Genomic DNA, 14,223 nt, shown 5'->3' with positions numbered 1-14,223 from the left:
GACATATACTTCCACGCTTATAATTTGTTTGCAGGTAGGAAAATAGGTGACATCCTTTATGCATCCACCCCTGCCACCACACAATATACAATAGCTTTTGTACATTATCTCCCCACATGAAAGAGAAAGCTGTACAAGTTTCTCCTCCGGATTAACTTCACGCCCCGATTTTATTCTTTCCATTGCAGGTGAGCGGAGGCAGGCACCACGTGGATGTGGGGCTTCACGTGGTAATAACCCCTGTTTCCATGCAGGTACACGAATTGTGGAAAATGCCCATTTTTTATCCCCCCCTGTTACAGTCTTATTCTATTTTATCTTATTTTATTTTTTCGCAAATCCGCCCGTCCCGCAAAATTTTTACCTTCCCAGTCCGTGACATAATTTATGGAAGTCCGGAACCTGATTTTATTATAGTGCACGAGACTATGATAAAAGCTACGGGAAAATTATGTACATAGTTTACACCGTTTAAGTCTGAAAAAATGTATGAATTTTGAATCATAAATTAATGCCAATTTGTTTTTGTACATATTTATGCAAATCACATTTATAGATAATTTATTTTTCGGAAGTATCAATTTTACTAAAAATTTTGCAGATATGTGAATCAAGGTCAGCATTTTTCATAGGTTGTCGAGCTAACGGCCGGCGGCGGCGGTCATTTCAAACGCACAGTCCTAGCGCCCCCGAGACAGCCCTTATAACCTCTCCAAGTCCAAGGCCGTCGAGAAGCTTAGCGAGACCAAAAAGGAGCTGTGACAATCCATCTGTCGGCCCAGTACCACACAAAACGTTGCGCGCCTCTGACTCATTCGGCTGGCCAAGGGCCAGGGTTAATTTCGAACGCAGCATGGAAAGCTGATCCACGGCGAGAGTTTTCTGCGTCTCCGGCACTTGATCGCTGGACTGCACGGTGGAAATCAGCGTGGTCAGCTCAGGCACAAGGGAGGAAAGCGTAGTTTTCCAGGTTCGTAATAATGTCGGCAGTTGCGGGGCTGGAAAATTAAGAATTTGTGTAATTTTTTTTGTAGTAAGCTGACACTCTCTGACTCGCATAATGAACAGGAGATATTAAAATTTCTAAGATAATCTGAGACATTTTTAAATCGCCGCTTCAACATATTTAGTCGAGTCGGATATCGGTTTTTTAGGGTAATGAGTGGCCCGATTCGATTTCTTTGGATTGGATGGAATATTTTTTTAATGTATAAAAAACCGATCGGATTGTATCGGTTATTTTGGTAAGTTAAAAAAACGGATAGATCAGATCGGATACATTGGAAAATAAAAAAACCGGATCAGACAGGTTATTTTGGAAAATAAAAAAAACGATAGGATTTTGTGACAAATCAAAAACATCGGATCGCATCGGATGTTTTCCAAATCCGAAAACTGGATCGGAGCGTATATTTTTTAATTCCAAAAACGGATCGGATTTTTAAACTCTGCTGTTCAACATATTGTTTCAAAACATGGTTGTGCATATATTTGCAATACTTACCTGCACAGCTATGGCCGATAAAGGCCAGAGATAAAATTAAAATCAAGCTTAGCTTCATCTCTGTTACGATGTTCTCGTTTAACAATTTCTTTTAAAAAAATGAAAGGAAACTTGGACGATGTAATTGATCGGGAGCAAAATTACGATTGAGATTTGCCTTTGAGGTGATTTAAGTATTTATGTATACATAATTCACGTCGTGTTTCGTTATCGCATTTCTTTCTTAGATTGTAGAGTTACGGACATATTTACATATATACATATTCATATTAAATTCTGAGGTATGTATATAAGTTTCGCACCGGTTTTAGGGACTGTGCAGAAAGCATGTAATCGGTTTGAGGAGGGTAGGGGTGAAGACATCCTATCCTTCCCATGTTCTATAATTAACATGGGTAAATAGATCACATTTTCAGGGGGTAGGGGTCAAAATTCCTCGAAAATCGGTCACATGCTTTATCTACGACCCCTTATTTGTATAGATAATTTTAAGAACCTCTGTACACTACTAGTGAATATGTGAACATAGTTCCATACATACATACCTTAATTAGAAAAGATGAACTGCATCATGCCAACGCTGCATGCATTGGATGACTTATGAATGGCTAGTTACATACATGTGTACATAAATACACACTCCTTCACTAATCAAACCTTATTTATGTACATCAAGTTTTTATCTATAACGGCTTTGGTCACCCGATTTGATGCCAAAGTCCAGATTGTGTCCTTTATTGAGAACCATAAATAACTTGACATGCCAAGAATATTTAGTTATAAAGATGAGCAGGGTTACTTCAACTGCATGTACATATATACATACTTGCTTGAATGGCAAGTTCAAAGTTAAAGCGAGTATATAAAGCTGCACTGCTGTCCACGTGAAATATTGCGCATCCTAAATTACACAAGGGCACGCTTATCTCAATCGGACAACGACCCAATCTTATGCAGAAATAAATATATTTAGTAAATTAATGTTGTGCTTCATACAAGAAATATGTATTCTAATCATGTACATAATGCACATATATTTCGTGCACTTGTCATAAAATCACTGTGGGCGTAAACAAAATCGCACAGAGGTGCAACACATATCAAAATACTCAGGATGAGATGTTCTAACTTTACAAAAATAGAACGACCAAGGAAAAAATTACTTTGATGTAGCTGACTTTTGGAGTTTTAGGTCAAAAAATAATAACCTTTGACCTTGTCGAAACTGTTTCAAATTTGGAGTCCTATTTTCCCACAAATGCTATTGGGTATAACTGTAACAAATTTCAAATTGATTTGCCAGTAAATGTATGAGATATGATCATGAGAAACCCGTCCGAACAATTTTGATCCCTAGTGTACCAACCTCTACCACTTTGGTAGATACATTGAGAAATATTTGAATACCGCCTGGTATTATTTTAATACTGGAGTTCTTAGAGTACAATTATGAAATCCACGACTAAGAGCATGCAGTTAAACTTTACAAATATTTACGGATGACCAAATTGGTATCGTTTGCAAATCTGAAGTTAATTGTTTCTCCTTATTTAATTTCCCTATGCCAATTTGGTCGCCTTGAAAAATCATTAATGATTCTAAACTGGCGTTACAAAACCTATCAATTTAAATTCGTTGTCGTTTCTCCATTATTTTGACATATGTAAATAGCTGTTGGCAGTACTACGAAGTCAAATAAATTGGCAATAGTGATTCTCTGAAACTACGACGTGATCGTTCAATATATCAGCCACATTTACCACAGACAGAACTGATGCCTCGGTTGAGAAATAAGTCAATTAATCGTTCTTAATTAGAAGTCATGAGTCATTGTTATCCTACCGTGGAAATTACACCTCAGCCGAATTCCTAGTGTTACAAAAAATAGCAAATCTATCATCTTAACGCTGAAATTTAATAGGTTTCAATTAGAATTTAATTGCTGAATTAATTTACCATTGTTAATGTTTAGTTTCATTAATTATTAGTTTATTTAGTCACAATTTGCACACGTTACTTTAGAAGACGTAATTTAGAAAAACAATTCTTAATGGGATGCATATATTGTAGTACACATGTAGATAATAAAACTAAGCCATAAAAAATCACGAATGTAATTTTATTATAGTTACGTATAAAACTATTTTAGTTAGTTATTACCCGTACTTTGATAAATTTTGAACGTCAATCTAACATTAATCAGTTTATCCATTAATTCCTAATTACGCATATTTTAATTTAATTTTCAAATATGCAACGTTAAGTATTGGACAACTTATTCCTTTTTTGGCACAAAGTCGCAAAATATTTTGCCCCATACATAATTAATTAGTGTTTATTTTTATGATGTTACGATTATCAATTATAAAATCATTCATTAATGTGCAAAAGCTGTCGCCTATTTATGATGCAATAAATCAATTAAATATTATTACTTTACGTACACACTTTGTTTGATTGTCAGAAGCACATTTTCAGAAATTCCTCAACTAACACATGGAACGACTTACGACCTGCATAGGGCATCCAGAATCGGAAAATTTTGAAAAACCGGTTTTCGATTTTTCCGATTTTGCCAAACTTTCTTAAAACCGGTTTTCGATTTTTCCGGTTTTTCAAATTTTCGCAAAACCGGTTTTCGATTTTCTCCAAAACCGGTTTTAAACCGGTTTTTGAAACCGGTTTTCTACAAAATTTTAAAAATATGATAAATATAAAGTGGTAAAATTTAAAGTTGAACACACTTAGGGCATTAATTTGGAAAAAACTATTTCAGAACAAATCATTTTTGGACGAAAAACAAGAGATGACAAATATTTAGTGGTTCTAAAACAATTTTTATCAAAAATCGAAAACCGGTTTTCGAGTGTGATAAAACCGGTTTTTTTACAAAACCGTTTTTCTGGAAAATTATAAAACCGGTTTTCGGGTAAATCGAAAACCGGTTTTTAACCGGTTTTACAAAATCGGAAAAACCGATTTTGGATGCCCTAGACCTGCAACAACGAATAAAACCAAGTTCGCCTCAGACCAATTATTAACCACCAACAACGTGGATAGATACATATTTGTTACACATAATAACATAATTGCCTATGGTTCAACTATCTTAAAAATAAATGAGTTTGCACCGTTTACCTATTTCATTCCTGACGTGAAAATAGACTCAATCTTACTGTTTAGCAAACAACACATCACACAATGTCAATATTCCCATAACTGAAAATGATTCGATAATCAATCAAATTCGAAAGATATTCTATTTTCTCGACCAATCCTATTTTCTACAAGAGTCAGGAAGGTTGCATAATTTTATGTAATTCTAAATATAACGATTAATTTGCATAAATATTTTACAAAAATATATACAAAAAATGTTTAACAAACGTACCCTTCAAATTATTCGAGCTTACATGAAAACTTGTGCCCTTCTGGGAAGCAATTTGTACACGTGGGACGACAGAAACGAGTGTGTCTCCGAGTGCACGAATTTCTCGAGAAAGTTTACTTTCACCATTGCGGTTGGTCACACCGTTCTTTATTTGTGCTTTCTTTTTTGGCGTCTCGTGCAAGTGGTGCAAAAGCCGAAAACCAGCTTTCCCGATGTCGTTTGGATCTATATTTGGATCAACCAGTCGTACTGGTCGTTGACCACGTATTACAACGGGTATAGAAAGAAGGGTGAAGTGGTCTCGTTGTTCAGAGGGCTAAAGAAGCTTTCTACCGTTTTGCAGAAAGGTAAATACCCAAGCAACCTAAATAAATTTATGACAACTCTAATTTCAAAAGATAATCGGTTACGGGAAATCTTAGACTTGCTTTTAATAGGTTAGAGAAGCAGATTAATTTGATTATAATCTGTATATAATCCAATAATAATCCAATCAGAATGTATGATTTCACATTTGAAGTATTCCGTAATCATGGAAATATTGCATAATCCGTAACCTACAATTTATTGGATTTAAAAATGTAATCTGACTACGGATTAGAGAATGTAACCAGATTACTAATTAGAAAATATCATCCGATTACCGTATCGGATTACTTTCCGATATAGATTATGTACATAATATAATAAATAAGTGCTAATTAATTGTTGCAGAAAATCCAACTGCCCGTATGCGGAATTGGATTTGGAAATTTAACATTATCGACTTGAATTTTCTGGCTGTATTTTGGATCCTTTTTCTCTACAATGCCGCCCTGACGCTCATGTTCTTCGTCATCCCGACGCGAGTTCAGTACCCGTATTCATTAGTTTCACACGAAAAGAACCGATCCAGTTGGAGTTTTCTTGTATTTCTTACGTTTGAGGCTTACTCTAAAGCTGCTCAAAGCTTTATGATGGCAACCGATGGATTCACAATATTTCCGGTGCTGCTCAGTTGCGGATTTTGGCTGCAATTTACAAGGTTGAATATTTTGCAATCTCTCTAAACTGATTAAAATATTATTACCAGTTTGAAAAATAAATGCAGTCGAAATTTAAAATTCAATTAACTATGCAAAATCCAGAGTAAAGTTCATTCTTTATTAAATTAACGTTCCTTTGGATTTTGTGTAGTTAATTTAACATAAGACTCGATAGTTGATGACCCACATCTTCAAAACCAATACATTTCTAATCATTTCCCGACTCTGGGAATTAATTTGAAAATCCTGGGCAACAAATTTCTGGGCAGCTGATTAATAGAATGGTGCTGATTTTAGAAAACCAGTTTCATGGATTTGCAACTTTTCTTAATGCATGATATCTTCCCGTTTAAAAGGGCTAAAATTTGGAATATACATCTTTTAAAAATGGACAAAGGCTCTACAAATTTATCGTTGCGAATTTTATGTAATCTAAACTCCATCAGAAAGAAAGGATTAAATATGTAATGCTTTTGGCGATGAGTTACCGATTTAAGATAGAATTGGCATTTTTGTTCCAGGAATTCTTGTAGCGATATGGGCTGCAACCCTCGTTTTGATCAAATAAATACATTGATTGATTGATTAAATGTTAAGACATATTTAGAATTTTTAATTCATTTAGGAAAGAAAACATGTCCCACAAAACCCGAAACTTTCAACGCCTCCACATTCTCATGATCTACTACAACCACGCCTTCATCTGGCCGCTCATTCCCATCGTATTCGTCTGGATTCCGGGCGCTTTAATAATCGCGTGCGCCTTCGCTTCGATTCGATTCCACTCTTTTCTCTCCTTCTTTGAGTACATCCCATTTCCCATTTTGGTCTACAACTGTTGCGTCATCCTGGCCGTAACGATGCATCCCGCGACCATCGTGTACGAACAGGCCATTAAATTGCATCACTCGTTGGTCCATCACGACAGAAATATTAGCAAAATTTGTAGGAAGGAGTTGGCCGCCCTGAGACCGTTTGGCGTGAAGGTCGGCTTGGTCCGCGCCGTTAAGAAGGTCGCAATCCTGGTGAGCTATTACTTCATTTCTAATCACGTTTTCACTCTGCTCATCACCTTTCCGGAGGATAAGGTCAACCCGTAATTGGTGTCATACCTGTACAATTTTTTTCCTTCATCCAAAATTCATTTGCTTCGAAAAACAATTTGACTTTATTCACATATTTTATTTATATATTTTTATTCATATATTATTCATTATTTCAATTAATAATTCATTTATTCACTAATTCGTCCCATGTATTTAACATATGGTAAAAAATGAATGAATAAAAAACCTACGCATTCATTTTGAAATGTTGATTTATTCATTCATTCAAATAATTATTCACTCCTTCATTCTTCATTTCGTAGTAATTAAATGAACATCAACAGATGATTTGTGTAGAATGAAATATTTATTGAATGATGTGTTCTATTGAACTAATTTTTCCTAATTATGCAAAATTATAATGTACACACCTCTGTAAAAAATAAAGATTTCAATAATAACCTATTGATATGAATTTGATTTAATGGTTTAATTAAAGTAATTGAACATTTAACCACCAAGCTTTTACTTTTATCGTAAGATCCAGAATAAAAACATTTAATTTAATCAGAAGGAATGATAATCATGTTAATTTAATACGTCATGTACTTATACATATTTAAAGTATTATGATATTGAAGCCACAAGGTTAAATTTAATTTGCTCATTAAGTAATAATATTTAGTAATAATTCATAATAATGCATATTAATGCATTATTACGAAGAAGCTGGAATTTATTCATCTTTCACAGCTAAATATGACATAAATGCAGGTTTATGTGGCAGAGACAACCTTCACGGTAGTTAATTTTTATATTCATAATTATGTACACGACGGGTTCTAGCAAGAATATCGTTTAAATCTTTAATTAGCGTGTGTACATATCAGTCTGGTTCAAGTGCCGGGGGATTGGAACTTAGTACCTGGGTAACGTCACCCAAAAGTTCCGATTCCCTGGACTTTTTAGTTATGCAAGTTACAGGGAAACGGAACCCACTTGTCGCAGGAATTAGCGGGCCTCGATTCCCCGGTACCCTCTTACGCAAAAGTTACGATTCCCCGGAACCCAACATTTTTCTTCCATTTTTCATAAATTGGATAAATTTCCGCAGAAAATTTGGATTATCTCAAATTAACTCCCACAAATGAAGAACATTAGATAAAAAAATTAGAATTTTTTATTTGGGCGAAGTTTTATAAATCGCAAATATCTGACAAATTTGAGGAGCGGCAAGCTCAAAAAGGTACGGGGAATCGTCACCCAACAATTATTTTTAGGGAAAAATTCAATTATTTTTATGGGAAAATAATTATAACATAATAATAACGTAATAATTGTAACAATAACTGCAAAATAACTGTATTTTTCCCTGAAAATAATTTTTGGGTGACTATTCCCCGTACCTTTTTGAGCTTGCCGCTCCTCAAATTTGTCAGATATTTGCGATTTATAAAACTTCGCCCAAATAAAAAATTCTAATTTTTTTATCTAATGTTCTTCATTTGTGGGAGTTAATTTGAGATAATCCAAATTTTCTGCGGAAATTTATCCAATTTATGAAAAATGGAAGAAAAATGTTGGGTTCCGGGGAATCGTAACTTTTGCATAAGAGGGTACCGGGGAATCGAGGCCCGCTAAATCCTGCGACAAGTGGGTTCCGTTTCCCTGTAACTTGCATAACTAAAAAGTCCAGGGAATCGGAACTTTTGGGTGACGTTACTCAGGTACTAAGTTCCAATCCCCCGGCACTTGAACCAGACTGCATATTTTACATATGTGCAAATTATACATACGTATCCACAATTACTTCAACGGCCTGCAAAATTATTTAAGCTGGCATAAATTTCGTTTCGCACGATTGCCGAAATTCTTCAAAGATCCAAATCCACAATGTTTACCGAAATTTAAAAAAAATATGATTTAGGGATCTTCGGCAAGTTAAGTACGCTGAAGTAAAAAATATATTAATACCAGGGAGAATACGGTGGCGGATTTCAAAAACAAGTGCAGGTACACTAATCGTAACTGCAGCACCCCAAACTATAAAAAATGTTGAAAAGGATCCATTTAATCCAACAGCATCACCTTCTTCTTTGTCTCGAAACTTTTTCTGAAATTCAGGGGCCGCAGGCTTCCTATGCAAATTATGGCGAGCGACTAATTCTTGCTCGATACGATGGTGAAGACCAGTCTCAACCAGAGACTTATAGAAAATTGGTAGCTTTGAGTTTCCCGTATATTGAAATGCCGTACCGTGAGATGCCATTGGTAAAATCTCTTTTCTTCTGTAAAATTGATGCCAAGGGTAGTTCTTCGACAAGAAAGCGAATTCCGCTTCAATTGAATCCTTGTTGGAAATGTATACTGTTTTTCCACATGCAACCACTTCGATTTCTATTAGTCGTTGTAACTCTGTTTGATTTGGATCTCTGGTGTAATTGAAATTTCCTGGGAAGTGTGAATGGGTTGGTAGAAATAAGTTTAGAACTAGGTTATAATGTTTCCTTAGATGAGCACTCGCATGAAGATTACCATGTGTGAATATAGAGTTGTATAGGTAGTCCAGAAATTCAGGGTATTTATCATTTATAACTGTTGACCGAGGATTAGATGGACGCATGGAATAAAGGTTGAAGTTCGATTGTCTGTACGGATTATGTTTTTGGTTTAATACTGGCTCAGATAACCAAAATAAATACCACACGATTTTGGCCACTGTACTAATCGTGTCGTTAGGTTCAGGACCGTGCTGACGATTGATATTAGAATAGATATCATCAGTTTCATTAAGTGATACTCTACTAGACAAGAGATCATTGTAAAATGTTTGTAAATTGTATTTAAAGCGATCATTAGTGCCAAAGTGATCAACAATGTCAACCACAGCTGAGGCTGAAATGGAGCGATATAAATTCCAAATGGCTGGTAGCGCTCCCTGTAGCATGTGAAATATTGAAACCCAGTATTTCTCGTGATAACTGGTGTAACTGGCACAATCACTTGAAACCTATCACTGCCGGAAACAGCAGTGACAAAATCTTCGTTTCCAAGCTTATAGTCGAATCCTAATTGGGGATATATTTCTGGGCACAGCTTTGCCCAGGTTAGATAGATGGTCAACTTCGACAATACAAAAAGAGTCCAGAGCTCCATGGTGTAATTTTCGTTACGATCGAACGGATGGATAGATTCTTCTGATGAGGATGGTTTAAAAATTTTTATCGGTTGCCACATTTGCAACCCAAGACACCACGTGTCTAACCATTTACTGGCGATATCTACCCGCCGATCCCATTCAGTAATTTGTTTGCACTTTTCCATTGTTACTTTCCCTCCGAATATTTTCTTTATACCGCAAAGCTCCATTGTTCGGTTGTTTTTAGCTACGTATAACATCATAAAGGTGTAACTATTATATAATGTGGGTAGTGACCCAACCGTAACAAAATGATTTAACTCCTCCTCCCTTCTGTTTGAAATAAGTATGACAAACATGTTATCGCCATACTGATAGAACCTTCTTTTTATCTTCTCGCGCAGATAAATAAGCACGAATTCTACCTCAAGCACGGTTGACAGATGGTAACCTACTGATATTTCAATCCACGATCAAAGACGTAAAAATTTTTCCGACTGGTTTACAAATTTCGGTTCAAGGAGTAGTTTTGGCAGGAAGAGACTCAAACTGTGTTGTGGGGTTCGGGATGAAAAGATATTAATAGCCAGACCTGATGGATCGCTTGATTTTAAATTTAAGAATGCCGGAATCCATATCACTTTTGCGGGAATATTGTGATTTCCAAAATCCAACCCATCATGAAAGATTTGCAGATCGCAATGTGATATATTTTGCAATAGGTGAACTATCTGGGTGTGGACAAATGTGAAGGAATTCATCTCTGATTTTGAAAATGCTAGAAGCGTTATGAAAAGCATTACTTGGGGAAACATGATTGGAAGATTTAAGCTTTTCCCATGATGCAAGAGAGCAGCGAATATTTCATTTTAGTATTGAATGTTACGACTAGCAATATTGAATTATTTATATATTCTCCAAGTATAAATAATAAATATTCACAAGAAGTATGTTTTGACTTAAGTAACATGAGCACGACATGCAGGGCTTTCTAATTATCCAATTTTCTAATTAATTAGCAATTAGTAATTGGTTCTGAAAATTTTGATCTAATTAATTCTTTAAGTAGTAATTACTTCTGAACAAGCTAATCAATTACTTCCAATTACTGACTAATTAAGTTTATCATATTCATAATTTTTTATGAATTAATTTTACAACATTTAAGCATGGCTAATGCCTCGAATAATTCGTCTTTCAGCGAATGTAAAATGCGGAATTATTTTGAAATTTATCACAAATTACGCACTACCTTGAGCTGGCTGTGGCAATTAGAGCTGACCTTAGTTGTGTCGGTTATCGGTTTATTTGGAGAAAATTTACAAGCAGTCGTTACTTTGTCGCTGTCAACTTTTTTAAAAGTATACCATTCATTCACATTATCAAACAAGTTTTTAAGGTTCTGTGCAAGGGAGTCCATCATATTCAAAGATACAACTATCAAAAATATATTGCTATCTCGTTGTTTTAATACAAAGGTTTAACGTTGTTTAAAGTGTAAAAAAAGCTTTGAAGTTGATAAAACATTTGCTGTCACCAAGAAAATTTTGTAAGGGCTAGACGAAAAATGTGCATTAAAATTTTTTAAGAAAACAAACAAACAAATTAATTAGTAATTGGTTTGTCGATCATTTTAATTAATTAGTAATTTTAATTAGGTAGTATTCTACTAATTAACTTTAATTAGTAATTAATAATTAGACAAACATTGCTATTTAATTAGCTAGTTAATTAGATTGACTAATTAATTAGAAAGCCCTGACGACATGTTAAGAGTCTCTAATGCTAAGTGTAAAAAGTGAATAATTTTTGGAGGGTTGAAGCCTTATAAGATATAAGATCGGTATGTCCGTCTGCCTATCTGTCTGTCTGACTGTATGTCCGGCAACGAAAGGATCTTCAAACAAGAAGATTTAAGCGTAAATTCCTAACATCAAAGGGGAGCGCGTTCGGATATGAGCGCTCTAGTTCGCGGTGCCAGATATCAGGTCGTGATTCTCTAAAACTAAGAAATTTCGGCATCGTTGGGTAGGACGTTCGGTAACCCGGTGACCGTGTTGAAAATGTTAAAAGTTACAAATGTCAAAAACACGTCAAGGTTTTAACAAATTCTCAACGGGGAAAAATAATATGTATATATATTTCGACGAAAGACACACTGATCCCACCCTTTGGCTACATGCGTTATATGTAAATATGTTACTGTTTACTCTTTCTAAAACTCCAAAATATTCTACTGACACGCCTGGCCCAAATTAATAATGTACATAAATTCCAATGCAAACCTGCTGAAGAAGGAGTTTTGAGTCGTATGTTTATCGATTTATTTGTCTGGATACATTAACACGGCAATTAAAAATAGTATCTGACTTTTTGGAAATATATGTACGTCCCGAAAATTTGGGCAAAAATACTGAATATTTGGACGGCAGAGTCTAGCAATGGTGCGTCATGAATTGACACGTTATTTCATTGAAATTTTAATTAAAATTGAAATGAGTGATTTTGAAAATTCAATAATTTGATGAAATCTATGCCCTTATAATAATTTAATAATGTCAAAAAAAAAACAAATGGTAAGAAATTTGGTGGTAAAATGGTTATTTTTTCGTATTTATTTACTTTGAATTAAGAATAACTAGCCGTGAAGTCGTTTTCCCCAGTTTTGACCAGACTACATAAAGATTTTTAAATTGTTCACGTCCAAAAATTAGGAACGCCTGAATTTTTTGTGGGGTTTCGAAACTGAATTTATAAGTAAAATATCAATGTTTATGAATGGTCCTTCAAATGAGAATATATTTGATTGAATTCATCTTACCCCCTGACCCTCGATGTACGGGAGGACGCAGTCACTGCGTCGCAGTGCACCAATTGTGCATGCGTTTTAAACTCACCATCCCGGCCTAAGAATCGCTGCTCCATGTCCATTTTATTTTATTGGTCGCGAAAATTTTGTCAATTTTTCGTTTTTGCACAAAAGTGATGTGCACCAAACAGCAGTTTGGTACAAATGTAGATAGATATGTACGTGAGATGAGCTGTTCTTGAGAAATACCCGGAACAGATTCCGGGCTGGTTTTGGAGTGATCCGGGGAAAGTAGTGTGGTTAAAGATTCCTAAATATTTCTGCGTATCGAGTGCTAAATCTCTTTATAAAAACTGCAGTTGGTCATGCAGAATACATATGTTCGTATGCATACCTGTTCACTTTCATTCATTTGACTCATTATGATATATATGGCATATTTTTTTAAATGACCGCATGATTCTGTCCTGCCAGATGAATGAGTGTGAATGAATGAATTTTTCCTGTACCTAATACATGGGACGAAGTTAGAAATGAAGTCCGATGAAGTGAAATGAGTTGTTTACTACAATAATAATATAATAAACCGTAGTAACGTTAGAAGTAGCTCACCCTGTAATAATGATTTGGTTATAACCTGCCCCAAAGGTGCAGAAAAATCCAACAAAGTAGATCAATAATGTTTATGCATCGAGAAGGGTCCAAAAATTGTGCATCACTGGTGCAGAATTACCTACCAACGATCAACGATAATTTTGAAAAATTTATGTCAAAATTGTCTAATAAAATCCGCCGAGTAGTATGCATTATTGGTGCGTTATGCATCAAAGCCCCCAATTCTTTCGCATCATTTGGTGTTTCCGATTGTCAGATACCAACGGTGCTCTTAATTTATGAAAAAATGGACCAGGGACATTTTAATTAGCATCAATTGATGCAAAAGGGTCGTTAACAGAAGACGGACAGACAGAAGGACGGACGAGAGGAATTCAATAGCTCTGATACTACGCAGGGTGAGCTAATAATACTTTATTTACCTGTTCCCTTTCATTCATTTCATTTGACTCATTATGACCGTGAATGTAAATATATTTCCCATCATTTGAATGAAAATGACCGAATGATCCTGTCATCTTAGATGAATTAGTGTGAATGAAAGGATTTATTTTATCCTGTGATCAAAGCATGGAGCGAAGTAAGAAATGAAGTCCGATGAAGTGAAATAAATTTGAAAGAAAATGATTTAAAGTGAATAAAAATATTTAGACATAAATCAGAATGCCTGGCCTTTAAATGAAAATATTTTTTT

The 14,223-nt window shown here is 35.0% G+C and overlaps 1 protein-coding gene and 1 long non-coding RNA gene across 2 annotated transcripts; both read right to left on the bottom strand.

Moving 5' to 3' along the window:
- Window positions 1-534: 534 nt before the first annotated feature.
- Window positions 535-1,669, bottom strand: LOC110854702. The gene is made up of 2 exons (XM_022103168.2): window positions 1,505-1,669; window positions 535-998 (listed from the first exon to the last, which is right to left on the bottom strand). Exons 1-2 carry the CDS (start codon window positions 1,560-1,562, stop codon window positions 667-669), a joined length of 390 nt encoding a protein of 129 aa, XP_021958860.1. The 5' UTR covers window positions 1,563-1,669; the 3' UTR covers window positions 535-666.
- An 11,020-nt stretch (window positions 1,670-12,689) lies between these two features.
- Window positions 12,690-13,282, bottom strand: LOC118436761. The gene is made up of 2 exons (XR_004835691.1): window positions 12,927-13,282; window positions 12,690-12,850 (listed from the first exon to the last, which is right to left on the bottom strand). It is a non-coding gene; the product is annotated as an uncharacterized LOC118436761 (long non-coding RNA).
- Window positions 13,283-14,223: the final 941 nt, after the last annotated feature.

This window comes from Folsomia candida, unplaced genomic scaffold, assembly GCF_002217175.1.
Source record: "Folsomia candida strain VU population unplaced genomic scaffold, ASM221717v1 Fcan01_Sc010, whole genome shotgun sequence".
Classification (NCBI taxonomy): Eukaryota; Metazoa; Arthropoda; class Collembola; order Entomobryomorpha; family Isotomidae; genus Folsomia; species Folsomia candida.
The sequence above is the reverse complement of the archived record's forward strand: the minus strand, read 5'-3'. Positions and strand labels throughout refer to the sequence as shown.

Bases quoted from the DNA above. Each gene is read 5' to 3' on its own strand.
- LOC110854702 (XM_022103168.2), bottom strand. From the start codon at position 1,562: ATGAAGCTAAGCTTGATTTTAATTTTATCTCTGGCCTTTATCGGCCAT. The intron at 999-1,504 runs GTAAGTATTGCA...TTAATTTTCCAG, and splicing joins TATCGGCCATAGCTGTGCAG to CCCCGCAACTGCCGACATTA.